Genomic DNA, 27508 nt, shown 5'->3' on the forward strand with positions numbered 1-27508 from the left:
CTGGAATGTATTAGAATCTTGATTAATAAGAAGACATCTGCAGTTTTACATAAAAAGCAGAGTGGGCAGTTTGGCAAATAGAAGTGGAAAGAGAGAAAGAAAAAGGCAGTCCCATCGAATGCTATTGTTTCCCTTTTGACCAACCATTGTTACTCTTAATAGGACAGAACATTCCAACATTTTCCACCTACAAAATGGCAATATAGAATTAAAATATGTAGCTTTGAGAATAGACAAGTTCCCTCTAAAGCCTTATTTGAATTACATTCAAAATAATTTTATATATATCACCCTCCTTCTAGAAGACCCAAGCAGAAGAACCAAAACAAACAAACAAAGAAACAAACAAAACCCCAAAAAACTATAACAAAACAAAACAAAAAAACAAAAAAACTCTCATTGATTGTTTGGTTTATGTAACATCAAACAGATGCATATTTTTACAAATCTAAAATTTAACATTTTGTTAAATATATTTTCACATGTAGTACTTCAAAAAAATTTATTCTCTTAAGAATCCCTTACCTTCACACTTATTTTTAACCAAGTAGAAGTGGGTGATTTCTGCATAAGACACCTTAAATTTCAAGGTAGCCAAACGATTGCTCTTGGAATAGGGCATGGAAATTATGGTGTTTGAGGGAAACCAAAATCAAAGCTTGTAGAATCTGTATAATTCACATATCAACAGCATGGTTTCCTGAATGCCAGGACATTTTACAAAAGGGAATGATGAGATCAGAGCTCACTATTTGGAAGATAACACGTTTGGCAGCTAGTTTCTGAAGAATCTGGCACCCACACAGACATTAATCTCTAAGGCCCATAGGTGAAAGATTGTTACAGTCTTAGCAGAAGGCAGAAATTCATGCATATAACAGTCATTCTTAGGGGAATAAAAGGAACAAATTCTGACCAATTTAAATGAGACAGTTTTAAAGAAGGAGAACCCCGAACAGAAAAATACAGCTATCTTACCTCGTATCTATTCCACAGCAGGATCTGGCAAAGAAATCTCTTGATGATAATGTATGTGCCTGTTGTTGGACACTTGCTGAAAGCTGACCGATGACTATTTTTTGGCTACCCGGTCACAGACAGCTAAATAATATACGATAGATTCTAGAAACAAACTGGCTCAGTAGGAGAAAGTATTAGTGAATTACAAAACTAAAAAAAACAGTGGACACATGAAAAATGATTAAAGGATGAGATTCCTTCACAGGCATTAGCAGAGTTAAATTTATGTAGTTACTGTTAGTTTGTCAGCTTTCACTGGCCCTCCCCTGAAGTTTGATATTTCAGTCATTTTTAGGCAAAGTTGAATTTATTTATTTTAGTAAAGACAGTGGAGATTCTAAAAGAAAAAAAAAGAAATATGGTATCTTAAAAAGTTATTCTTAGTGTATGAGAGGGGTTTGTTAATACATTTTAAGACAATGTTATAACACAGGGATTTGCAAACTTCGGCTGTAAAAATCAAGATAGTAAATATTTTAGGTTCTGCGGGTCATATCGTTTCCATCATAAGTAGTCGACTCTGCTTTATGGAGGAACTCATAGTTAATGTGTAAATGAATGAGACGGCTGTGTTCCAATAAAACTTTATTTGCAAAAATAGGTGTATTTAACCTGCAAATCTAATTTGCCAACCCCTCTTAAAATATATTGTTTAAGCATTTAGTAGATCCTCAATGGTATTGATGATTCTGATAATGCACAGTACTTTAATTTTAAAGGAGTACACACTTGTAACGTCAGACAAGACAGAAGAAAATTTGTGGACACATGCCAATGCCTAAGGGTCTCAAATATTTACACTTTGTTATTAATGACTACTCATTAGAGTAAGTAAGTGGGGGAGGTATGTAAAGGGTTTATACAAAGTTCTTTATTTAGGTAAAGCTAGGCAAGTACACAGTTAAGGGGATTGTTTTGAATATCAACATAACTTCCCAAATAATCTTTACTAACTCAACTTATTTAGAAAACCAAAAGGTTTTCTTTCCCTAAAAGTCCATATGAAGAAGTTTACATTTTAAAATCGCCACTACATAACTGATAACGTCTTGACATACATTCGTTCTTGCAAAGACTTTCGAGGAGAGGGAGAACAAAAAGGAATGTTAACACATTGAAATGTTCTTGCTTTCGTATTCTGTTGTGGTCATCTTTGCCTGTGTTCTTCCTACATAATGCTTCAGTGGCGTATCACATAGCATTTCAGGTTCAAGGGTGTTGTTACTAACCTAGCCCGGTAAAACATATATGGGAGGCCCCTTTGTATAGGGATGACGGCTTTGTTCTAATCTAACCAACTGGAATCTTCTTGTGACCTCTGAGATGCGTGTGTGTGTGTGTGTGTGTGTGTGTGCACTTATGTGCATTTATGTGTGTGTGCTATTTCAAGATAGCTGGCTCTAATTAGAAAGGAGCCCAGTTGTTTCTTACATATGGGGTTCAGAACTATTGTCTCACCCTAATGATCTTGCACACAGTTGCACTAACCAGCTACATAGTGACAGTAGTACTACGGTTGGCAGGAAATTAGGAGGGATACACACCCTGCGATTTTTTCTTTACTCATCATGTGTAATTAGTGAATGATCTGTTCTTCTGGATCTGGATTTTTCTGCACAAGCGAATGCATCCCCTCCACGGTACCACCGCTGCTATTCCTTTACTTCAGATTTTCATCTCTCATCGGGACCGTTGCCATAGCCTCTAGCCTTCATGCATTCCCTCCTGATCCTGAGCACTCTCATGGAGTCCCTTCTCTTCTGACTGAAATTCTTTAACAGCTCTCTGTGCCTGCAAATAAACTCAAAGCCCTTAGCTTGATAGGCAAGTCTGTCGTAGCTGGATCCTGACTCTCTAACAGCGTCTTCTGCCACTTCCTCTCACAAAGTCTTATGTTCTAATCCAGATCCTGACTGCCTGTTAGCATCCCCATGGCAGACTTAAAAAAGCAAACAACAACAAAATCACTGATTTAAACTCATCCCCAGGCCAGTGTAATTAGAATTTCTGGGACTTGCATACAAGAATCAGTATTTTGAAAAAGATCTGCAGGTGATTTTTTAATACACAGCCAAGTCTGAGTTACTCCGTCTAGTCATTTGACACCAATGTCGGTTCCCCGATCACATCATCTGTGCTTTTGTACATATGCTTCTTTTTGCTTGAAATGCTCAGTCCTCTTTTCTATACCTGGAAGACTCTTATGATTTTTCAAGGTTTAGCGCCACACACGCTCAGGTGGCCTTTCTGTATCCTTGTGCTTCTTCGTGGATCTCCTGCGATCCACTGTGTTGCAAACCTGTATTTAGAGTCTGTCTCCCCCGCCCCATCCAGTGAACTACTCAGTGTCATAGTACAGTGTCTTGGTGGGCTTCTATCTGCTGTGCCAGGTACAGAGTCTCACCTGTAAACACGGAGTGTACGAACAGACCGGAAGGGCAAGACTAGCCAAGACACACCTAGTAATTTGGTCCCTAGCTCACTGGGTCGGCCTCAAAGTGGTCTCTGTTTCAAAGGAAATGATGTGAAAGAAGAACTAGTCTGAAAATTAGTGAGACTGTCAAAGTGGAAAGCTCACAGAATGAGCAGCACCATGGAAACCCTTCCCTGGGACGGTGGAGCCACAGGACATGGGACCACTACTGCCATGAAGGATTTGGTGAGGACTTGGGGCAAGAGAGGTGACAAAGGCGAGAGAGAAAACATCAATGATAATCAGACTTCTCTCTTAGGTGGGGAAAGAAAAATCAATGCTCAAGTTGAAGTCACTCTAGGGTAACATGCTGGTAAGAACTGGGAAATTCACCAGATTCTGCAAAACATTCCTTTAAGAAGTTGTGGGAGTTGGTGGGGAGAAGACCAGGACAAGTGGCATCAGCCCCAGGCAGCAACTAAAGATTTCAAAGAAGGGACTGAATAACTTTTACTTTAATTTAGTTTTAAAAAATAGTAGCTTCATTTAGGGGCTTTGATAAATCTTTGTTTATAACAACAATATAAAGTAGCCAACAAATTAGTTATATAAAATAAAATATATAAAATAATTATTGAATAAATTAATTATTAAATTATTAATAAATAAAACAAATATATAGAAACTAAAATATATATAAAATAAAAATATAATACATATAAAATTAAATATAATATAAATATAATATATAATAAATATATAACAAAATAAATATATAATAAAATAAATATATATAAATATAAATGTGTATATAAGTAAATATAAATATATGAAATAAATATAACATAATATAAATATGCTAAATATAAGTATAAAATAAAAAATTATAACAGCGAATGAATCCTGTCTATTTCAGAAACTTCATTCATCCTATAGTTGGCTGTGGTGTTATATTCTATGGACTTACACTGAGGAATCTAATTATTATGCATATTCACAAAATACACATGAACTGTAGTAGCTTTTTTTAAAAAAAGATTTTATTTATTTATTTGAGAGAGAGAGTGTGTGTGAGCAGGGGGAGAAGCAGAGGGGGTTGAGAGAGAGGGAGAAAGAATCTGAAGCAAACTCCCCACTGAGAGTAGAGCCCAACATGGAGCTTGATCCCAGGACCCTGAAATCATGACCTGAGTTGAAACCTAGGGTCCAACCCTTAACCAACTGAGCCACCCAGGTACCCTGAAATGTAGTAGCTTTTGACTAACAAACTCATTTAATAGTTTTTAAGAAAAATCTTGTTCATAATGAGCACAAATGCACAAATACATATGCTCTTTTAAGAATATATGTACATTATATTAAGAATACATTATATTAAGAATGAATATATATATATATATATATATATATATATATATATATATATATATATAAAATAGCTGTGTCTGTATTTATCCAAAACCAAGAGTAGGGGAAGATCTCATTTTGTATACCTTTGTATCCCAGTGCAGAGCCAAACGCCTGTTTGATGAATGAATGGTTCAAACCAACAAGGAGTAGATTTGAATGAGTTAGGAAAGCAATTGATACTGTTGCCTCAAATAAGCCACTTCTCCCAGGTCTTCCATCATCCGCCTAAACTGTGTGAAGCATAGAATAAAAAGCACATTAGCTCAAAGATACATCGTCAAGGGATTGTGCATTATAAAAAGTATACATTGATGACCCACAATAAAATTAATGGAATTGAAAAAAGTTCTCTTTTCAGAGGAGACATGCTGAGACTAAACAACTTTGCATAAATGAGATCGATGAGATCAATGAAAATTTGCTGGAGAACCGTTGATTCATTTGCTTTTTGCAGTTTTCAGTATCATCAAAAGTTTATTTCATAAGTTGTTTACTTGAAATTCATCACATATTGTCTAATGGAACAATGCAATAAATGCAGATTAGGTTCCTGGGCTATCTCGTCTCTCTCTCTCTCTTTTTAAGATAAGGTTTGTAGTAAAGGGTCCGGACATACAGTTTGTGAATTTCACAAAGTGCCCAACAACAGGATGAAGGGACAGAAATTCAGCCTGCTTCAGTCAGCCAGTGGAAAGGACAGTGTTTTGGTAGTTTCTCTATAAGAGGGTATATTTTGTAATTTATCTTCTTGGATGGGATTGTCTTCTATAATTCTCATAACAATGCCTTTGGTTTGTGCTGTGGGATGCTTGTGACTGAACAATGAGTCACACAGTGAGTTGTAAGCATTTTTAGATGGGAATTTGAATTCTGAGTCTTCATTAAGGAAGCCAGACTAGCCTTTCTTCAGGATTCACTCACTGCAGGTGCAAGCATTGCTGGTCCTTCCCTGTGTTTTATCAGCACTGGGCGTAGAGACTTCTCAGGCTCCTTCCAGAACAGGAGGATGCACAGGAGGCTGGGAACTCTTGGGAGAGCCAGAAGTTTCTTTCTATCCCAGAGGGTGGCTGAGTAGAAGCTGTGGAAGTCAGAGTCTATGTGAGGGCAGAGGCTTCCTGAAATGCCAGGGTCAAGGTGGATAGAGTAGCCACATCACATAGACAGCAAGGGGTCTTCTGTTTAGCAGGCTACATGCCATAAAAGGGTAGCCCGGAGGTGTCTCTAGGGGGCAGGATGGATAGAATTCCATCCATTCACCACTGACGTGAGTGAGGGAGACTCATAGTTTCTCGTGGGCTGCGGTGGGGACCCTATGTCCCTGGAGACTGAAAGATGAGGTGCTAGTAGTTCATTCATCTACATCCTTTATAAGTTTGACTTTTTGAAACCAATGAATTTGTATAGGGAGCAATAGATTCTTAACCATCATAAACCTGAATTTTAAAATGCTATCATTCAATATGTTGTTTTCATTTTGTTCTTTTCTTAATTCTCCGGTACAGAGAGAACCAAAAAAGGACAAATGAAACCTCAATTTCACGATATGATAAAGTTCTCTAAACTTAAGAAGACCAAGTCACATTAATTAGAAACCATTTCAATAATTAAATTTTTTTTTCTTTTTGGAAAACAAGATACTTAGAGCCCAAGTGGATGTGTGATATAGTAACAGTATTAATCAGTTGAATAATCCACATTAATCAGTCCTGCCTTGAAATGAAATTATTAATCAGCTTGATGATCTAAGCAATCGTCTGAGGAAATGCATTTGTCTTAGAATTTTAAAAGTGATAATGAAAAAGTTAAAAAAAGAGAAAGAAGCAATAGAATGATATTTTTGTTAGTTTTATTACATTTATTTCAATACCAGCTCTTCTACTGATGTAGAATGACTCTGAACAAATAGTTACAAATAATTACCCCTCTTAATGGTGTCCTTTTCTCTCCATATAGAGGGAAAGCTGTGTCAGGGTCATGGAAGAACTGCCTCGGGTCCTTTGTCCCTCCCTGCCCCGAGAATAAAAGTTGGTCCCCCCTGAAGACTAATGAAGAACATAAAAGCTGAAGACACTAAATAGGCTTAAATTGAGGCAAGCTGCTGTTGCATTTGGCTATTTCAGCCAAACAAGGGAAGATTAAGAACAAATTCAAAGTAGTCATTGGCCACTTGGCCACCGTGAAGCTAAAAATGAAAAAAAATAAAAAAATAAAAAAAATAAAAAGAAAGAAAGAAAAGAAAAAAAGAAAAAGAGAAGGTGATTAGTTTGAAGGAAATGTTCAGGTTTCCGCTGATAATGTGGAAACACAAGCCTATGGGAAAACTGGCTATCCCATCATAAGGAGGCATTCCTGTGCTATGTGTACTCTCCTAGTAATCAACAAAACTCAACTGGGGAAGGAATACAAGATGGCAGTCAGGGAATGTCACCAAAGAAATATTTTCAGAAATTCTCTTATACCAAGTAACAATTGGTTTGGAGCCGTTTTCTTGAAAATTATAGAACCTACCGAAAGCATAGTATAAAATGATGGTGTAGAGTATGTGAAGTAGATTATGTCCCATTTTACATGGGTCTGGTGGGAGGTCCTTCTAGCTCTCATAGGTTAGGGCTGGAAGGCTTTGCACCAGTTTTTCAGTTTGTCCCCTCCCATTGTCTCCATTTAGATAATGTCATTTGTATTCATAGAATAGAGCAAGCATTAACCACTACATAGGGTAGTTTAGCCTGTGGCTAAACAATGAGAAAAACCAAACAAAAACAGAATTTGTGAAATAGGTCTTATTCTTCCAATCTCAGCACCCGTGCTGCAAACTTTAAATCTTAGGCATCTAAATCATTGATTTCTCCACAGTGAGACAGTGATTTGTGAATTAAACTTATTTTGCAAGAGAAAATTAAAGAGTATCTTCATAGATAAAGCAAAAAAGAACAACAAAAAAGGATGTAGCACCTTAAACCCGCCATGAAATTTGGGGTTGTGATTTTTGGAGTTCACAATAAAATCTCTGCATCTTTTGATTACTTCTCTCAAAAGGCTGGGCATTTTTAGGATACAATTTTCAGTTCATCCTAAAATTTTCTCTTGTGTGGCTCGGCAGATGTGAAAGTTCGAGAAGCTCGGGAAGATCATGTCGAAAGGACCGGCTTACGAGAGATCACAGGGGTGTGGATTTGGTTGACGACACAGACTGTTGAGTCCTTACAGAGAATTGTTTGTCTTCTGTTTTTAGATGGCTTTAATTCCTCCAAATTGCTCCTTGAATAATAGGAGAAAGGCAATTTGAATTTCAGTGACAGATTGGACATAACAGGTTGCAACTATTAGGTCTAATTTTACCATACTGAGAAATAAAATTGCCTAAACATAAACATCGATCACTGATGCAGTAAATTAATTTGTACAGAAAAAGTAGTTTAACTGCAGTGCACATTAAACATAGAAAATTTTCAAAATTACTGCTCTCTGAATTAATTTGTACACTTGTTTACTTGTTAAAAGCACGCATAAATTCTTTTTTTTTTTCCTAAGGCAGTGCGGGTTCGAATTGAGTAAGAAAAAAGTGTAAAAGGTGGCAAATAAATATAAAGATGTGGAAGGCACACCAGCTGACCAGAATACTTGAAAAGAGTATTTTTTTTCCATTTATCATTTTTTGTTTTTCAATGCTATTTAGAATGAGCTTCATTTTTGAATCTTTCCATCAGAGTACTAGAGATGTGTTCATTCCCCCTCATTATAATGAGATAGATGTGATGTTTTAATAGTCTCGACTTACGTTTGCTAAGAATTGGAGGTGCGGAGCAATTAGAAGGGTTTTATGGTCTGGTTCCTTGGTGAGTTTACATTCAAAGGTGTCCCAGGGCTAGGAGCGGTTAACATTGCATTCCTGAACAATCTGACCCATGAATTTCTTTGTATTTAACCTATAAGAAAATCGGCGAACATGTTTTCATTGTTACCTGTAATTCTATTATGAGGAATGCATGGCAAAGTTTGGATAGTATCTTTTCAGATTGTTCCTTCCGCGGTGGAACTGGAGCTGGCAGTGTGGTGTGGTTTGATACCATCTCCTGCCTACAGTTTTCAAGGACAGTGGTTCGATTCAAATACAATTCTGATAAGTGGCAGGTTTTCGTGTCTTTAATGCCTTGACAAGGGCATCACTCTCAGGAGAGGGAGGTGAAACCGTTTGGACGAGGATTCCGTCCCTGCTCCTTTGTGCTGACACACTAAGATAATGGACAATTAAGAGAACCTTCACTACAGGTGAAAGGATGGGGTTATCACTAATATAAAGGAGCCCATGGGGTGCTGGAGTAGGAAGGAGAAGAGGAATGGGAATTTTTAAAAGGAATATAAAACACACAGATGAGACGCCTAATAACTGGTCACATATTGCTCTTTCGCGTGTGATAATGGTGAGTGATTGCAGTATTTGCTATTGCTTGCTGTAACTTTTTAAAAAATATCTGGTTCATTGCCTTTGACACGAAGTACTGCAGCAGATCTGCCCCATGCCAGCTCCCCTGTCACGGAGGAGGGGAGCCCACATAGGAAGGGGGTTTGTTTTTGTGGAGTCTGGCTTTTTGGACCGCCTTTCATGGGGTTTTGCAAATCGACTGGTGATAATCTAGGGCCATGGTTGTCAACCTTGACTGTGCTCCCCAGGGCCCCAACCCTCAGAGAGTCTGGTTTACCTGATCGGGAGAGAGAGCCGTATTTTTAAAGGCTCCCTTGGACAATTCCAGTGTGAAGCCAGGATGCGGGCTGTTGTTCAAGTTCCTAACGGAAGATCGGAAGATCAAGCTCCTCAATGCGCAGACTGTCTGATTCTTTAATAGATTTGAAAAAGGTGTGTGATGCTATTAGAGAAGATGTATTCTGCATGTTATTAACAGCCATCTAGGGTTTATGCTGACCTCACCATTTAGGATTCAGGTGCCTCTGGAGAGAAGTCTCTTCTAACTGCTGTTCCCCACTGGCCCCCACTATCTTTTTGTTTCTTTTTCTTTTCTTTCTTTTTTTTTTTTTTTAAGATTTTGTTTATTTATTTGATGGAGAGAGAGAGAGAGAGAGAGACAGCAAGAGAGGGAACACAAGCAGGAGGAGTGGGAGAGGGAGAAGCAGGTTTCCCGCTGAGTGGGGAGCCCGATGTGGGACTCGATCCCAGGACCCCTGGATCATGACCTAAGCCAAAGGCAGATGCTAAACAACTGAGCCACCCAGGCTTCCTTTTTGTTTCTGTTTCCCCTCCCTCCACCGTATGTATTCGAGCTTTCTCCTTCTGCGATATTGCGTGTAAATGACCTACAGTGTGGGGAGAGTCACCCCAACATGAGGGCTCCCATAAAGGCATGTTTGTAAGCTTCATTATTTAGGGTCACTAGGCAATAGGGTAGCAACAACTTTGTACCTGGACTTCTTAATCTATAGGAGTAGATATCCTGTGTGCATGTGAATCACAGGGGAAAATTTCTCACACCACTTAGCACTAATACAAGTGAGACAGTCCTGAATATTTCTAAACTGAGTGGGTTAACTGATTTTTTTTTTTTTTTTTTTTTTTTTTGCTTAAACTTTCATTTGTCTTCAAGAGCCCCAAACAACAATAGAGCACATGGCTTCTGATCAGTATGGGTTCTCCTCAGCCTGAAGAGATGTGTGTGATAAGATAAGATGGCTTGAAAAAGAGAGAGAGAGAGAGCAAGAGAGCGAGAGCTTGCGGGAAAGGGTTCGGAGGAGAGGGAGAAAGTATGTTAACTGCTTTGACTGCAAAATACCCCCTGGTAGCCAGAGATAAGACACCTTGAACTACTCAGAAGACCTTAAACAGGATGTAAATGAAGCCAATAAAAATCATTTGCGATCAAGCCACTTTTCTACTCGCCTCCTACTTCCAGCCCTGACAGCAGAAGGCTTAATTTACTGGATGGCAGACCACAGTTTCGTGTAGAACCCAGGAAGTTGCGGGAGACTGAGAGGAGCCAGTTCAAAAAAAAAAGAAAAGAAAGGAAGAAAAAGAAAAAGATATCTGCAGTTTATAGAGAGGTCCAAACTTAAGGCACTTAATCAGCCATTCTAGCAATGCCTTCCTGAGTAGAAAAAGAAAGTATTGCTGAATATCGGAAGCTCCTTTCCCCTTTCATGGATTTGTTTGCTTTGCATTTGGTTAGGACAGTCTTCTGCAGGTGAAGTGGTTCACAGGTGAGCTGTTTCGTGGTGTGTTGATATTTCTCATCTGGTTAATGTGGCTTGAGGGGAATTATCAACCAAAGTTCAAGATGTGGACTTTTCCAGTTGGGCGTTTGAAACAAGCTGTTTCACACTCACAACTCTGTATCAGAATCATGCAACACCCAGCTTTTAGGTACTTGGAACTTTGTAACTTCAAAATGGTTGCTGTCTTTTTTCTAGAAATATACAAGCTATTGCCAATAACACGTCTACAAAGAGGAAGTAACTTATGGGAGCTAATTGGACATTACGCTGGAAAGACTGGAAACTGGGTGTCCTGCTGAAAGTGGTGAGGCAACTGTTAAGGGATGGGTAGGCAAAGGAGATAATGAGGTTTTCTTTTTGTAAAATCTGCCGCTTGGAAGAGCTGGGATTCCGTGTAGTCTTTGAATAAGGGAGAGAAAGTCCACTACCAACAGTATTCTAGTGCAGAGCAGCATATACGGAAAAGGTAAGCAGAGTGTGGCAGACTTTAAGCAGGGGACTTAAATGATTTAGAGGAAATAAAAGATTCTAGAGTGGTTTTCAGACATGGGAGTGCAAGGGAAGCACCCTGAAGCTTGCTAAAAATGGGGATTTCTGGGCCCCATCCCCAGAAGTTCAGGCTTGATAGGCATTGGAGTTGGGAGGGGGGTAGAACCTGGGAGTCTGCATCTTCAGCAGACAGTTCGACTGATTGGGGAGCATGGGATGGTGGATGATACTAAGAAAAACTGCCCTGCGTCATCTGGTTGAAGCAGAGGGTCAGGCTTTGGTTTTGTTGTGTAGAGTCATGGGAGCTACCATAGTCATTGTGGAAGGACAGCCTAGGGGAAGGTGAGAAGGAGCCTTTGTTGTACCCCTGTTTGGGATGAAGGGTAGGAAATGCGTCTCAAGGGACAGAGCATGAGGAAGGGGAAGCTGACTACAGCTCTGGTTTGATGGAAACTTTCCTTCTGGTCTTTGTCGTCATACTTGACATGACTGAGCCACCCCCACTCGGAGGAGAAGATAGAAAGAAGAGAGAGAAGGAGGGAGACCCACTGTTAAGGAGAACTGGAGGAGTGTGTATGTGTGTATGTGTGTGTGTGTGTGTGTGTGTAAAGTTTTCTAGCCCATAGCCAGAAGCGAAATTAAATTAAGAAGCAGGCTGTCCTGACTTGTCAACAGCAGGTCATGGTTTCATAGCAGTATTAGGTGTTTTTGTTGTCCTCTGTATATATGTATACAAACATGTCAACTACCATGAATTAGTTTTGTAAAGGAAAAAAAACACAATGAAGTCTTTAATAAAAGAAAATGAGCAATTTTAAGTCCATTAATTTACCCATTCAAAACTAGATGACTTGGTGGCATTGGAAGCTGTTGTTTTAGCAGGGAGGGTTAGGGAAGGGGACACTTGGAGAGTTCTCTCACGCATGGACCAAGCTACTTGCCTTGGCATGGGGCTCAGGGTCAGGCTTTAGTTCTACTGTCACCTGCTACTCTTAGTACGAGATTGTGACATGGTCCTCACCCTCACTGACCTGTATACTCACCGGTAAAATCCATACTGGTTTTTTTGTTTGTTTGTTTGTTTTTGAAGGTTAAGATTTCGCATAGATCTTCCATCTTATGTTTCATACATATGAAAAGTTAGGAATGACAGCCCTGACTTTCTTTACTCTGTGTAGGCATCAATCAAATTCACTTATTTTCTTTCCTTTGATCCTCAAGTCAGACCCAGAGGTGTTCATAACCCAGGCCAAACAATATTGGGTCCTCTTCAGAGGAAAAAGCAGAGGTCAGATGTGGGAGGAGGCTCGCTAAAGATTCAGAAACCAGCGCTTTCTAACAGACAGCACTGAGTCTGTCAGCATCCCAGAACTGCGCTAGCATGTTTTTAAAAAGTCTCTTAGTATTCAAAACATGCTTTTGCTAGGGTCACACCAATAAGGCTTGACCACATCAGATGCATGTTGCTCTCCATATCGCCCTCTTCAATGGCAAAAACATTGTCCTAAATTTCTCCATGAAAATTATGATTCAGAATTGGTGCATTTCACCTGAGGACTAAGCAGATACATATCAAATTCCTTATTAGCTGACTCAAATTTCTTAATTTACTCTTGTTTAAATTGCATTAACACATTAAGTTTTCAGTGGAATTTTATACACTAGCTTGTGTCCTAGATGTTGGGTGCTGAAGGAATAAATGCCTACATGTCATCATGAAACAGGCACAGAGGGGGTCTCCCACTGGTCCCCCTGACTCCAGCAAGCTTTATTACTTGTCTTGTTACTATGGCTGTGCTGCCTTAGATTCTTATACATTGTTTTGTTGTGTTAAAATTACCTTGCATGTAGACAAAATGAAGTAGGAATAAGGAATTATCATGAGGTTTGTGAGACATGACTTTGCCACAAGTTTTGCAGTATTTGACAAGACACTTCCATCTCAGTTGTATTAAATATAGAATTTAATAAAATTTAATAAAAATGTTATAATTATATGTAACATATTAATCATAAAAGCATAGCATCATAAAGATGTCCCTTAATGAAGTGTTTCAGTAAGACAAGATTTTGCATTGACTCCTGTTAAGTGGCAAATTACTATTTGTAATGAGAAATAACAAAAATATTTCAAAAATTACTTTGGCAAAAATAATTAGTCCATTCTGAACATTTTAGTCAGTTCTGCATAAACACACACACACACACAATACCACAGTTTTGACTGGGTTTTTCTCCCATAAATGAATTACTATGACCATTAACAAGGAAGGAAAAAGAAAGGTTGCACTGGTTTAGATTTTATTTTTCTATTTATTCTCCGGTAGAGTTTCTAGGGAAGACTAAACTGAACCAGAAGTGAGAAATAGAAAATAAAGGGAGAATAAGATACCTGGAAAATCCACTATTTTGGTAATCAGTCTTATTTTCAGGATTGCCCCGTGCAAATTTTGCCTAATTAGGTAAGTGGAAGGAAAAAGAAACTATGTGACTAAGCATTTGATATTGTATGATCTGTGTAGAAATATTTTGTTATACCCTAGTTAGAGTCATTTTAAGAAAATAGTTTTGTCCTGTACAGTTTACCAAACATTATCTCACTTGAAATAAAGGACTCTTTATATCATATGGGTTACCGGGATTTGACCTTATTTTTCAATTTTAGTTTTACTATTTAAGTGTTAATGTAAAAGTTAATGATTCTGTTAAACACTGTGAAACTCTACCCTGGGAGGGCATGTTGGTGATTTCTCCTCCTGTAGATCTCTTCCTATGCACAAAGTCTCAGAGACAGTCCACATCCCCCAGTTTATTAATATCAACACCATATGTAACCTCCCCATACGATGCATCAGTATTGACCGAGGAGTGGACAACACAAGCTACTTAGAGTTGCTGGTGCAGGGTGGTGAGCTAGGTGCGCTCACCAGCTCTGTGAGAGCACTGGGGTTTATACCCCAGCCTGACATCCTGGCATGAGTCAAGGTCTGTGCCTTGAAATTAAAAAAAAAAAAAAAAAGATTGCTTGTCCCAGAACTGAGAGGTCCATATCATATTTTAGACAAATGAACATCATAATCAAGTATACTGAGGTCCATTGTATTGTAATATGCCAAATAGACACAGATAATAGATAATTGTAATATTTCCCCCTAAACTTTGTAACAGTTTTTTCTATATTAGCATACCATATTTATCACTTTACTGCACAATGAACCCACAGGGGGTGCTAATTGGTCATTAATTAAATTTTAGCCTTTCAACACTTTTGTATTCTCCAGTGGCTTTATCCGCAATGAAGTATACAGTGTGGCCTTTTTAAACTGCTGGAAATTCATGTCAGCTTTACTGTGCTGTGGATATAATATGAGCGAGATTCAGCCTGAGTGAACATCATTGCAGGACCATTATAATTCCTTGTGAGCAAAAGCTTACTAACATTGGACCAAAGCCTACACGCTGGAAAAATACTCAGTAATCTAGATTTTAATATGACAAAATGCTCCGATAGACTGGATTCCTCTTGGAAAGAGAATCTGAGTGCTTTGAAAACTCTAGTGGGTTATGGCAGTTCTTCAAAAAACCACTAAAGCCGTGGAATGAACTTTCTGAGGCCCATCATTCACTAACAAAAATATTTTCAAAGTTAGTTTTCTTAGTGGAAGAATCCCTTTTGCCTTATACTCCCCCAGTGAAGCAGTTAATGTAGAATTATTAGTGATTAGCATGGTACCACTGAGAAATTTGCTGGGAATTCCAGAAGGTGTGGATTTTAAAAAAAAAAAGTTTAACAGGTGTATTTCACACTAGGGCAAAGGATATTGAAGCAAAATAGAATTTGCCTCCAGAAATTTCTAGACAAGTAAAATAATATGAAATATAGAGCTGGTGTCCAAAACATGTAATGTGGCTTCAAGATTTTGAATGTAGGCCATTCTGTTATGGTGTTTTACTTTGGTGATGAGTTCATCACAACCTCTTGGTAATATGCAGCTATTAAGGAATAGCTACTGCACATTGAACTTTCCAGATAACTATAATAGCATTCAGAAGATGTTTTTTTGGGGGGGGTATTTTTGTTTATTTTTTGCTTTTAAAAAAAGTACCCCCTTTTATTTACAGGATTTACCTTTACAAGTATTAGAATTTCAGGGTTGTCTGGGTGGCCTAATGGGTTGAGCATCCTCAGCTCAGGTCATGATTTCAGAGTCCTGGGATCGAGCCCCATGTCGGGCTCCGTGCTCAGGGGGAGTCTGCTTGAAATTCTTTCTCTCCCTCTGCCCTTCCCCTGCGCTCTCTCTCTCTTTCTAAAACACATAAATAAATCTTTAAAAAAATAAAAGTAGTAGAATTTTAATATGAAAAAAGCATCAACTAAATTATAGTTAATTTGTTTTCCTTTGTGCTGTTTCCACATTTATCAGTTATAACCTAAAGGTAACTTTGACTTTCATGGTAGTAGTAGCAATTTAGGGCGTTTTTATATTATAAACATTCAGAAAGCTCTTATACAATGTCATGTTTGATTCTTATAATATTAATTATGAGACAGGCTGGCATTTTTCTGGCATTATATAGATAAGGAAGCCAAAACTTAAAAGAAAATAAGGAATTTCTAGAGTGCATAAGCTACTAACAGACTCAAACACATAGTAGGTGCTTTAAAAATGCGGGTTAAATGAATGAATGAACAAAATAAGCAATGAAGAATTGTTTCAAATTCTTTGTGGTGTGAGGTCTGATGTAAATACAAGACCAGAAAGTAACGGCAACATGCCTTCTAACCTGAAACAGTAGAGAGGAAAAGAGAGCTTGGGAAATTCACCACGATGATGTCTGTCATTATTCAAGGAAAAAGAAACATGTTAAATAATGTAGAAGACTCTCCTTTGCAGCGCTGTACACAGATGTGTAATACACAATTACCAATTATTGGATGCCAAGAGGTTGACGCTTATCATTAGTTAATATATGTTTTTAAGTGAGCCAAAAGATAGAAAAAGTAAAGCGGTCCTCACCCCCCACATAAATGGAAACCCCTTTCCTTCTGTCTGGCTTCAGAAACACGTCTCGGTTTCCGTAAGGGTGATGATGACTGTTCTTTAACTAGTTGTGCGTCAGCTTTTTCCTCTGATTTGAGAGGTGGAGTTAAGTGTGAACTGCTTAAGAATGCACTGTTTTCTGTTTAATTTGGCTGCGGAAGATGGAATTCATTGAGCTCCGTCTGTTCAAGTGAACTTTAAGCAACAGTAAGCAAAACATTTGTACTTCTCTCTGCACACAAAATAGAAATGTGTCTGGCGAAAGAGACAGTGTGGATATGAAGACCCATGGCGGGCAGTGGAGGGGTGATAACAATTCTTATCTCTTATGTTGGCGCATCTGAAGCGTTAAAGGATTGTTGGGGGGAGAGTGAACTTCTTTTTTCTGGTTGAGAGTGAGCTCTGATATCTGGAATTCCTCTTCATACTGTGGTAAAAAATGTGCGCCACCAATTCCTGCTCCCCCCAGCTGCTATCATTAATAGGTGACCACTCTTTTCCCTCGTAACCTAACCGTTAATGCATTTAATTGGTCCTTCTAGAACAATTCGGATATTACAGAATTTAAAAGCATCTGTGAATTATAAATAATTTTAAAGTTTACATTTCTCTTTTGAACACCCCATAAAGAGTACACATTTTCAAGTAGTTAAATAAGTTTTATGACAAAGAAGTGAATTTCATGTGGAGCTGTTGATTTTTGCAAAAAGTATGAAAGTTATATCATTAAAATTGCAGCTTTTCTAAAACTGTTGACATTTCTATTGAGAATGAAAGGAAGCAATTGTGTAATAATACGTAATGGTTTATTCAGAACGACCATATCCTTTAGCCCTCGAAAACCACTGCTTTAAAAATGTATTGTGTAATTTGGTTAGACGGTTTTACATATGGTGATGTCAAATTGTTACTGTGATAGCAACAGGTTAACACAAGAAATATTTCTGTCTCCTCTGTGAAGTGACGACACTGTTCTCTTTGAGTGGTGCCTAGCTTCTCTTCGTCTTTGTGCACAACTACATATTCCCCTCGGGATTCTCTGTTTCTTTTAAGGTGGCTCGGGTAATTAATGAATGCAAAAAGGACTATGAACTCTTTTTAATATGAGAGTTCAGAATTGCTCTTACAGGGCCTGTGCTGGCAGAAATAATCATTTTAAGCTGGTGGAGGAAATAACCTGGAAATCTGCTTGGGTCTTGTGTTTTAACCTATTGTTCCACACTTGAAAGATCATCTTCTAAATGAACTTATTTTGATGTTAAGTAATGCAATGACTGTATTGCTAGTGTTGAGAGGTACTTTGAAAATTACATACTTGGCTTCAGAATTACAGAGCAAAACACTTGTTCCAAGGTTATCTGTCTGTAAAGACCCAAGATTATATCTTATGTATGATAATTTAATACTTGGAACAAAGTCAGCCTGGATTTATGGTCCATTAATTTTTAGATATCACCAGCTATTTATGTTTTATTTTCTTGATGACGGAATGTACAACGCTTAAGGCACTGTAGATTTCCATGGGGCTGATCCTGAAAGATAATCTTCCAGTGGTTTCATTAAAGGAAAGAACAAGTTAAAATATGTTTACACTAAACACTCTTACATATGGAAATTTAAATGCATGCCACACATGTAAATCCTTTTGTTTACTTATTCCGCTTTCCTTCCAGGGATGATAGGTGCCCCAGAAACATTCACTGATCTCTGGAACACCCCAGAGGGGCAGGAGCAAGAATTATTATATTCATTTTGCAGGTGAGGTACCTAGGTAGGGCCAGATTAAATGACTTGGCCAGGTCACTCTCTAAGTCAGTAATGAAGCTAGAAATAAAACTCCAGACTCTTGACTTTTTCTTCTCATTCTGAGTCATCACACTCCTGAAAACAGAGGCAGCAGACCTGTCCATATTTGTACTTTTCCTCACTTAAAAAGTAACCACAGATGTAAATCCTGTCCCTGTTAAGGAACCTTGCTGTGTGGCACTTGCACACACACGATACTGAGTCCCCGAAGGGCAGTTTAGAGTACCCTGCCGTTGCAGTGAATGAGTTCAGGTAGCAAAAGGATATCAGTAAGCCAGCTTCTCAAGGGCCCAGCCATGTGAAGAACGAAAAATGTCAAAAGCTTCCATAACTTTGGAGCTCTGGATAATTTCTTTAACATCTACAGTGATTCCCTCCGCCATATTTTACTTTCTCCTTAATAATTTCAGGCGGCCCATATTGTGAGAGTCAACATTCTGAAAGGCACGCTTCCTGCCCTCAACACGCGCTCAATGGTGCACAATAAATACTGGCATCATCCCAAACCTTTCCGCACATCCTCTCTTCCTACTTCTTTGATCTTATTACCGCTATTATTATTTTTATTTTTATCGGCGACTTCAGTTTGGCTTGAAAGCCAGAAAGAGTGGCCAGGACCCTTAGCCTTTCTCTGCCGGCGGGTCGGGTCCCTGATTGGCAACCGATGCGCCCTGCTGGGGGGTGCGCTCGCCTGTTCATCCCCAGTAGCCAGGATAACATCACACCCAGTCTTTGCCGTCTCCTCCCCAGGCCGGCACACAGGGGGCCAGTGGCTTATATCACAAAGGTACTTTGTGCTCTGTGGAACACCTTCTCCTAGTCTGACTTCACGGTTTTGTTCGTGAGCGCTTTCCCCCGTCAATATGACCGAACAGGTGTTGCTCCGCCGCTAACTGAGTTTCCAGCTGTCCTCCTCCGACACAGACCCGGCGAAATCTGTCGTTTCGTCCTTTTCGGCAGACTGGAGAACCATCAAGCCTGAGATGGAGGTCTTCCTCGCAGGATACGGTCGTTTTGTTGCCAGAAGATGGTCGGGAAAGCCTGGCTGGCTAACAAAGACAGGCCTTCAGCGGCTGGGTGTAGTTCCAGTCCTGCATCCCCTTTGGCAGGAACACAGAGGCTGCTGCAGTGTGGCCAGCCAGCAAAATTAGGAAATAAGGACCTCTTTTATTTACTCAGGCTGCTGAATCATGGGCATTCCTGTCTGCTTGGAGAAAAGTCAGGCGGCTCTACTTTCCACTGAAAGTCTCAGGAGTGTTGGAGACTTTCATCTCTCAGTGTTCACACACTTGTTTTAATGTGCTTTATGGAAATGGCGAAACTCAGCAAGTACAGTTGCTGTAGAAAAACATCTGCACTAACTATGCACACACATTTGCATCTTTAAATAGACTTTTAGGCCAGGGAGCTGGTTTCCAGCAAAGTTGTTTCTTTTCTTTTCTTTCTTTCTTTTTTTTTTTCCCCCCCTCTCCCGGCTGTAAGAGCTACAGTTCTGAGAGTCACCTAATGTGAAGTGACTGATTCCAAATATTAAAATGTAACATGGACATGTTAAGTACTTCACATTGAAATGCAGAAAACCTGCCATTGAACCGGCAGAAAGACATTCCTGTAAGTAGCACTTAGTGCTGAGGCGAAAAAGAGAGTTTGAGTTGATTCAGAAACCAGCCCTGGAAGAATCCTCCATAGTTTTCTCCCATGTGAAAAAAAGAACGTGAAATTGTTCGAATCTGTATTAGCCATCTAAACACGGTTTGCGTGGTGACTGCCAGAAAGCTGAAGTTCCTGGAGACGGGCAGCTTTCTAGACTTAGGCAGACCTCAGAGAATACTGGCCACACCACCACCACCAGAAGTCTTGGGAGACCGATACCCTTGGAGCCAGGACCAACCCCACTGGGAGTTTTGTCACTGAGTGCCTTGTGTGTCCCTGGGAGCACACATCCGTTTATAGTACTAGCAAATGAGGGTTTTTTTGTTTTGTTTTGTTTTGTTTTTACCATTTAGATTTTAAAATAGAAATCAGCCTTTCATGAAACCTTTATTTATTTTTCTAAAAGTAGTGTTCCCTGCTCAGACTTTTGACCCTGCTCCGTCTGTTCCAACCCCCAGCCCAAGCCTCTCTTTTCATGTCTTTCTGTTACAAAGACACATCATCTGTGATTTTTCACTTTCCTTTCCCCCAAGACCAAATAATAGGGGTCGGAGAGAGGGAAGAGAAGGTTTCCAGCTCCCTTGAAGCCTGGTTGAGTAAAAACTTGATCCTCACCCTCAGCTCACTTGACATGTTGAAATTTACAAGCTTAAGAGAACAGTTATGTAATAAGTAGAGTCAGGCATGGCCACAGACAAGAACCTGATTTAAGAGTGGTATCAGGGATTGCACAGTATTTATAATGGTCGGTTGCTCTGTAATTTTTTGTACATTTGTGTAACAGTATATCATGCCTGGACACAATCTGCAATTTAATAATAAGTTCACTTGCTAAATTTTTAGGGTCAGTAGTTATTTTCTTTGAGTCTAGATTCAGGATAAATTCTGATTCACTGTTTTCCCAACTGTACCAATGAGATGATGTGTTTGAAAATATTTTTCAGTGAAACAACAGGATATAAGCCTGAAAGAGAAATCTGAATTATATTAGATTTTTGACCTAGAATGCTGAACAAATTTAATAAATAGCAATTTTTTCACTTAAAGGAAATATTTTAAAACTTTGGTTTGTTTTAGGGACACCGTCGTTAGGTGCCTCATAGTTTTTTAAAAGGGAAGCTAGAATCACCATTGAGGGTTTGTTTTGTTTTGTTTTGTTTTAAAATTTTAAAAATCATTTTTCTATCTGATGGTTGATGGTGAGTTGAGCTTGTCTGTCTAGGTTCTTCCTTCGCACTCACCTTTAAATTTAAGTCAAAGCCACAACTATCAGATCCTTTTTTATGCTGGAAACATGTTGGGCTACAGACTCATATAAATGAGGATGTAAAATCATGCGATTTTCAACTTGTATTGCGAAGCTTTGTTGCAGTGGGCAGGGATCCAGGAATGGTGTTTGGTTGTTTTCTCAGAGTTAGATGGTTGCCATCTGGCATTGATAGTGAGATGGTGTTGTCATCAGTTTCTAGATGCAGGAAAGGAATGATCTTCATCTGTTTCCTGTGGATAAGCAAGAGGCTGATAATCTAGTAAAATCTTGTTACCTTAAAGAAAGCAGACGTGGAATTTGTTTACATAATGCTTGCCAGTTTCTACTTTTATGTTAATAATATAGCTTGCTAGTGAACTTGAGCTTTGAAGAATTTAAAAACTTACTTGATCACATTCTAATCGGATTTTATTAGAATATCCTAATAATATTCTAATTGAACCTATTATCCTAATAGGATCACTGTGTCCACCAGCTTCACTTGATGGTCTTTACTCATCTGCATTTCTGAAAAATCTTGCTCTTTTGGAGAGTGAAAAGCTTTTACAGTTTCTTCTCGCCTTGAATGATAGATTGTTTTGAAAAGCAAAAAAGAGGTTTTATAACCTACTTGAGAAGGTCTTATTTTCCACTTGGATGTTAAGAAAGCAACAGGGATAGGAGTGCATGTTTGCCAAGAACATAGTTAAAAAACACCCAATATAAGGTAGAGTTACTTTATGGATAACTTGCTAAGGTTATATCTGGCTTTCAGTCTTGTTTGTCTTCTCTTTGTTACTCATAAATCTTTCAGCATTTACCATAATCATTTATCACTTTTCCTGTTTCCAGTTTTTCACAAGTCGCTTTGTCTCTGCTCACCTCAAAGTGCAGGTCCTGTTTGGCTAAGGAAGTTCATGCCGCTGAAGCTTTTGCAAAAGGAAGAAATGGTGGGCCACCTCTTGAACTTTCCAAACAAAATACACTATTACAATCTGGCCCTTGTGAAACTCTCATTTTTTCTTGATCCTGGCTGATCCTAGCTACATGTAATATCTAGCGGTACCCTGCTAACATTTAATAATCCATTTTTTGGCCTATGGTATTCGAATCTTTCAGTTATTGAAGAAATCCTGGTTGTCTTTCATTACACAAGACGTAATTATTATTGTGTTTTCTGTCTTCCTCCATGTGCTTACTTTTTAATATTTTTTTGCTGAAAGCAATAAGGTCTGTATCAATAAGAACCCCATAAAAGATTTTGGTCCTCAGAATTGCCTTTTTATAGAAAAACAAGCAAAATGTAGAGGGAATTTTTTATTAAATATTAGACATCTGGGTTGACTGCATTAATTTTAAATCATTCCTGTAATATTTCCTCTTTTCATTTGGTTCTTCAGATGCTCCCATAATATGCAAATCATTTTAGAATGAATACAGAAGAAACATTAAATATATTAAAATCTGCATTTTAATAAAATTGTCGATGCGTAATATATACCTTGCTTCTAAGGAAAAATGATAAAAAGTAATAAAAGTGGTAATTTAGACATAGAACTATTTAATATCTTCTTACATTTTATAAGCCAGTAAAAAGTAAATGTAGAATAAAAGCTTTGGGCTCAGATTTGAAAGTGTTCCTCTCAAATATTTTGTCCTCCGGGTTTTTTTATTTTTATTTTTTTTGGTCCCCCCCCCTCCACCGGAAGGTTCTACATGGTCCGACCGTTAATGGACTTGTCGAGAATGGTAGGTAAACTCGCTCTCGAGGTCTCAGCCCGTGAGATGAAATGTTCCCTTGCTTCTCCTTGCAGATGGAGTGGATGTTGAAGATGATCCCACCTGCTCTTGGCCGGCTTCCTCACCTTCTAGCAAGGACCAGACTTCCCCTAGCCACGGAGAAGGTTGCGATTTTGGAGAGGAAGAAGGCGGCCCCGGACTCCCGTATCCATGCCAATTCTGTGACAAGTCCTTTAGCCGCCTCAGCTACCTAAAGCACCATGAGCAGAGCCACAGCGACAAACTGCCTTTCAAATGCACCTACTGCAGTCGGCTGTTCAAACACAAGCGGAGCCGAGACCGCCATATCAAGCTCCACACGGGGGACAAGAAGTACCACTGCAGCGAATGCGACGCTGCATTCTCCCGCAGTGATCACTTGAAGATCCACTTAAAGACTCACACGTCCAACAAGCCATATAAATGTGCCATTTGCCGCCGTGGGTTCCTGTCCTCTAGCTCCTTGCACGGACACATGCAGGTTCACGAGAGAAACAAGGACGGCTCCCAGTCTGGCTCCAGGATGGAGGACTGGAAAATGAAGGACACTCAGAAGTGCAGTCAGTGCGAGGAAGGCTTCGACTTCCCGGAAGACCTCCAGAAGCACATCGCGGAGTGCCACCCCGAGTGCTCCCCGAACGAGGACCGGGCGGCCCTCCAGTGCATCTACTGCCACGAGCTCTTTGTGGAGGAGACGCCGCTCATGAACCACATGGAGCAGGTGCATGGCGGGGAGAAGAAGAACTCCTGCAGCATCTGCTCGGAGAGCTTCCACACCGTCGAGGAGCTGTACAGCCACATGGACAGCCACCAGCAGGCCGAGTCATGCAACCACAGCAACAGCCCCTCTCTGGTCACGGTGGGCTACACATCCGTGTCCAGCACGACTCCGGATTCCAACCTCTCCGTGGACAGCTCGACCATGGTGGAGGCTGCCCCACCCATCCCGAAGAGCCGGGGGAGGAAGCGGGCTGCCCAGCAGACCCCCGACCTGACCGTCCCCTCGAGTAAACAGGCGAAAGTGACCTACAGCTGTATTTACTGCAACAAGCAGTTGTTCTCGAGTCTGGCCGTTCTGCAGATTCACCTGAAGACGATGCATTTAGACAAGCCCGAACAGGCCCACATCTGTCAGTATTGCTTGGAGGTGTTGCCCTCCCTGTACAACCTGAACGAACATCTCAAGCAAGTGCATGAAGCTCAGGACCCGGGTCTGATTGTTTCTGCTATGCCTGCCATCGTCTACCAGTGCAACTTCTGCTCTGAAGTTGTCAATGACCTCAACACCCTTCAGGAACATATCCGATGCTCTCACGGATTTGCGAACCCTGCCGCTAAGGATAGCAATGCGTTCTTTTGTCCCCATTGCTACATGGGGTTTCTCACTGACTCTTCCCTGGAAGAGCACATAAGACAGGTCCACTGTGACCTCAGTGGTTCCCGATTCGGGTCTCCCGTTCTCGGGACTCCAAAGGAACCGGTCGTAGAAGTCTATTCTTGTTCTTACTGTACGAATTCGCCAATATTCAACAGCGTTCTTAAGCTGAACAAGCATATCAAAGAGAATCACAAAAACATTCCCTTGGCCCTGAATTATATTCACAACGGCAAGAAATCCAGGGCCTTGAGCCCCTTATCTCCTGTGGCCATAGAGCAGACATCTCTTAAGATGATGCAGGCGGTGGGCGGCGCCCCTGGGCGTCCGGCGGGAGAGTATATCTGTAATCAGTGTGGTGCTAAGTACACGTCCCTCGACAGCTTTCAGACTCACCTAAAAACTCATCTCGACACTGTGCTCCCCAAACTGACCTGCCCTCAGTGCAACAAGGAATTCCCCAACCAAGAGTCCTTGCTGAAGCACGTCACCATTCATTTCATGATCACCTCCACCTACTACATCTGCGAGAGCTGCGACAAGCAGTTCACATCAGTGGACGACCTTCAGAAACACCTGCTGGACATGCACACCTTCGTCTTCTTCCGGTGCACGCTCTGCCAAGAAGTTTTCGACTCGAAAGTCTCCATTCAGCTCCACCTGGCCGTGAAGCACAGCAATGAGAAGAAGGTCTACAGGTGCACGTCTTGCAACTGGGACTTCCGGAACGAGACCGACTTGCAACTCCACGTGAAACACAACCACCTGGAAAATCAAGGCAAGGTGCACAAGTGCATCTTCTGTGGCGAGTCTTTTGGCACCGAGGTGGAGCTCCAGTGCCACATCACCACCCACAGCAAGAAGTACAACTGCAAGTTCTGCAGCAAGGCCTTCCACGCCATCATCCTGCTGGAGAAGCACCTACGGGAGAAGCACTGCGTGTTCGAGACCAAGACTCCCAACTGCGGGGCGAACGGGGCTTCGGAGCAGGTCCAGAAGGAGGAGGTGGAGCTGCAGACCCTGCTGACCAACAGCCAGGAGTCCCACAACAGTCACGACGGCAGCGAGGAAGATGTGGACACGTCGGAGCCGATGTACGGCTGTGACATCTGTGGGGCGGCCTACACCATGGAGACCCTGCTGCAGAACCACCAGCTCCGGGACCACAACATCAGACCCGGGGAGAGCGCCATTGTGAAGAAGAAAGCCGAGCTCATCAAAGGGAATTATAAGTGTAACGTGTGCTCTCGAACCTTCTTCTCCGAAAATGGCCTCCGCGAGCATATGCAGACCCACCTCGGCCCCGTCAAACACTACATGTGCCCTATCTGTGGAGAGCGGTTTCCCTCCCTTTTAACCCTGACCGAGCACAAAGTCACGCACAGTAAGAGTCTCGACACGGGCAACTGCCGCATTTGCAAGATGCCTCTCCAGAGCGAAGAGGAGTTTTTAGAGCATTGCCAAATGCACCCTGACTTGCGGAATTCCCTCACGGGATTTCGCTGCGTGGTCTGCATGCAGACCGTGACCTCCACCTTGGAACTCAAAATCCACGGGACATTCCACATGCAAAAGACAGGGAATGGGTCCGCCGTCCAGGCCACAGGGCGTGGCCAGCACGTCCAAAAACTGTACAAGTGTGCATCTTGCCTCAAAGAGTTCCGTTCCAAGCAGGATCTGGTGAAACTTGACATCAACGGCCTGCCTTATGGTCTGTGCGCCGGCTGTGTGAACCTCAGTAAGAGCGGCAGCCCAGGCATCAACATCCCTCCCGGCACGAATAGGCCGGGCCTGGGCCAGAATGAGAATCTCGCTGCCATCGAGGGGAAAGGCAAGGCGGGGGGACTGAAGACTCGCTGTTCTAGCTGCAACGTTAAGTTTGAGTCTGAAAGCGAACTCCAGAACCACATCCAAACGGTCCACCGAGAGCTCGTGCCAGATAGCAACAGCACACAGCTGAAAACTCCGCAAGTATCGCCAATGCCCAGAATCAGTCCCTCCCAGTCGGACGAGGTAACTTGCCTTTTTACTGTTTGCTCTTTTAACCTCCTCAGGAAACCCTTGCCACTTGGTATGTCCATTCTCCGCGGCCTTATTTACTGTCATGTGCCGAGAGATGCTTAGATTGAAATGCAGTGGGTTCCACCCCCACCCCCATAGCCATTAGCCAGCAATTACTTGCTTCTTGATAAGCAGCATTTTGGCTTGAATGGTGCAAAATAGGACTAATTCCAGTCTCCCTAGGATATTGTCTTCTCTATGACTGAAGAGATCAGCACTCATGCCAGCACTACTGAGATCTGGAATCTCAGCATAGCTTCACCGCGAGTTGAAATCCCCAGCTATGACTTGTGTGTATGGCAGAGAGATAATGACATAAAAGTAAGATGCTATGGGCCAACATGCTGGCTTAGAGTAAATTAAAAGGAATATATATATATTTGTGGAAAACAAATTGGGTAGGGGTGGCTTTATAATACCATGTTGTCAACACTCACTGTTTCTCTTTGTCTTCTGGGTGGTGAGCAAAATATTTTCACACAACAGGGTTTTTTAAAAGCCCCTACATTTATCAAGCGCCATGTGCCCAATGTTCCTTTTCAAGGAGTCCCCTTAAATGTCCCCGAGTCTTCACTCTCTGGGCTTGGGTTTCAAAATGAAAGTGGATTTTTTTTTTTTTTCCCTTAGTGTAAGAGTGGTTTCATGCCTTCTTTGCCATAATGAGTATGAAAAATAAGTTCATTTACAATGAAATAGTTTTATAAGTCACCAGTCCTTGAAGCTGAGCAGAGGATGGCTCATTTTATTATAATTTCTTTATGCTTTATCACCTAGTTTCTAAGAGTTCTTTCCACTTCCCTACCTGCCCCTATCTGGAGATCCATCCAAATGAAAACCCCAGGGAGATCCACCTCCCTTCAGTTTGGGGTCACTGCATTTTCCTTATCTTGTTTCTGCACTCACACCCTCTTGGAGGCCCCCCTGCACGTCCCTGCAGATAGCCATCAGTCAGCTGGTAGGGGAGAGCCGGGAAGACTGACACAGAGCCT

General features: G+C 40.8%; 1 protein-coding gene across 7 annotated transcripts in view; it reads left to right on the forward strand.

The window, feature by feature from the left end:
* The window catches only part of ZNF521 (zinc finger protein 521), a 278317-nt gene that overhangs the window by 92485 nt on the left and 158324 nt on the right, over positions 1-27508 (forward strand). For all 7 annotated transcript variants that reach the window (XM_082698697.1, XM_082698691.1, XM_082698694.1 and 4 more), the window contains one exon: positions 23119-26471. In XM_082698697.1, coding sequence (XP_082554823.1) covers positions 23559-26471 — 2913 coding nt within the window. In that variant the 5' untranslated portion in view covers positions 23119-23558. The remainder of the gene's footprint in view (positions 1-23118; positions 26472-27508) is intronic.

The sequence above is a fragment of the Mustela nivalis genome (assembly GCF_964662115.1).
Source record: "Mustela nivalis genome assembly, chromosome: 14".
Classification (NCBI taxonomy): Eukaryota; Metazoa; Chordata; class Mammalia; order Carnivora; family Mustelidae; genus Mustela; species Mustela nivalis.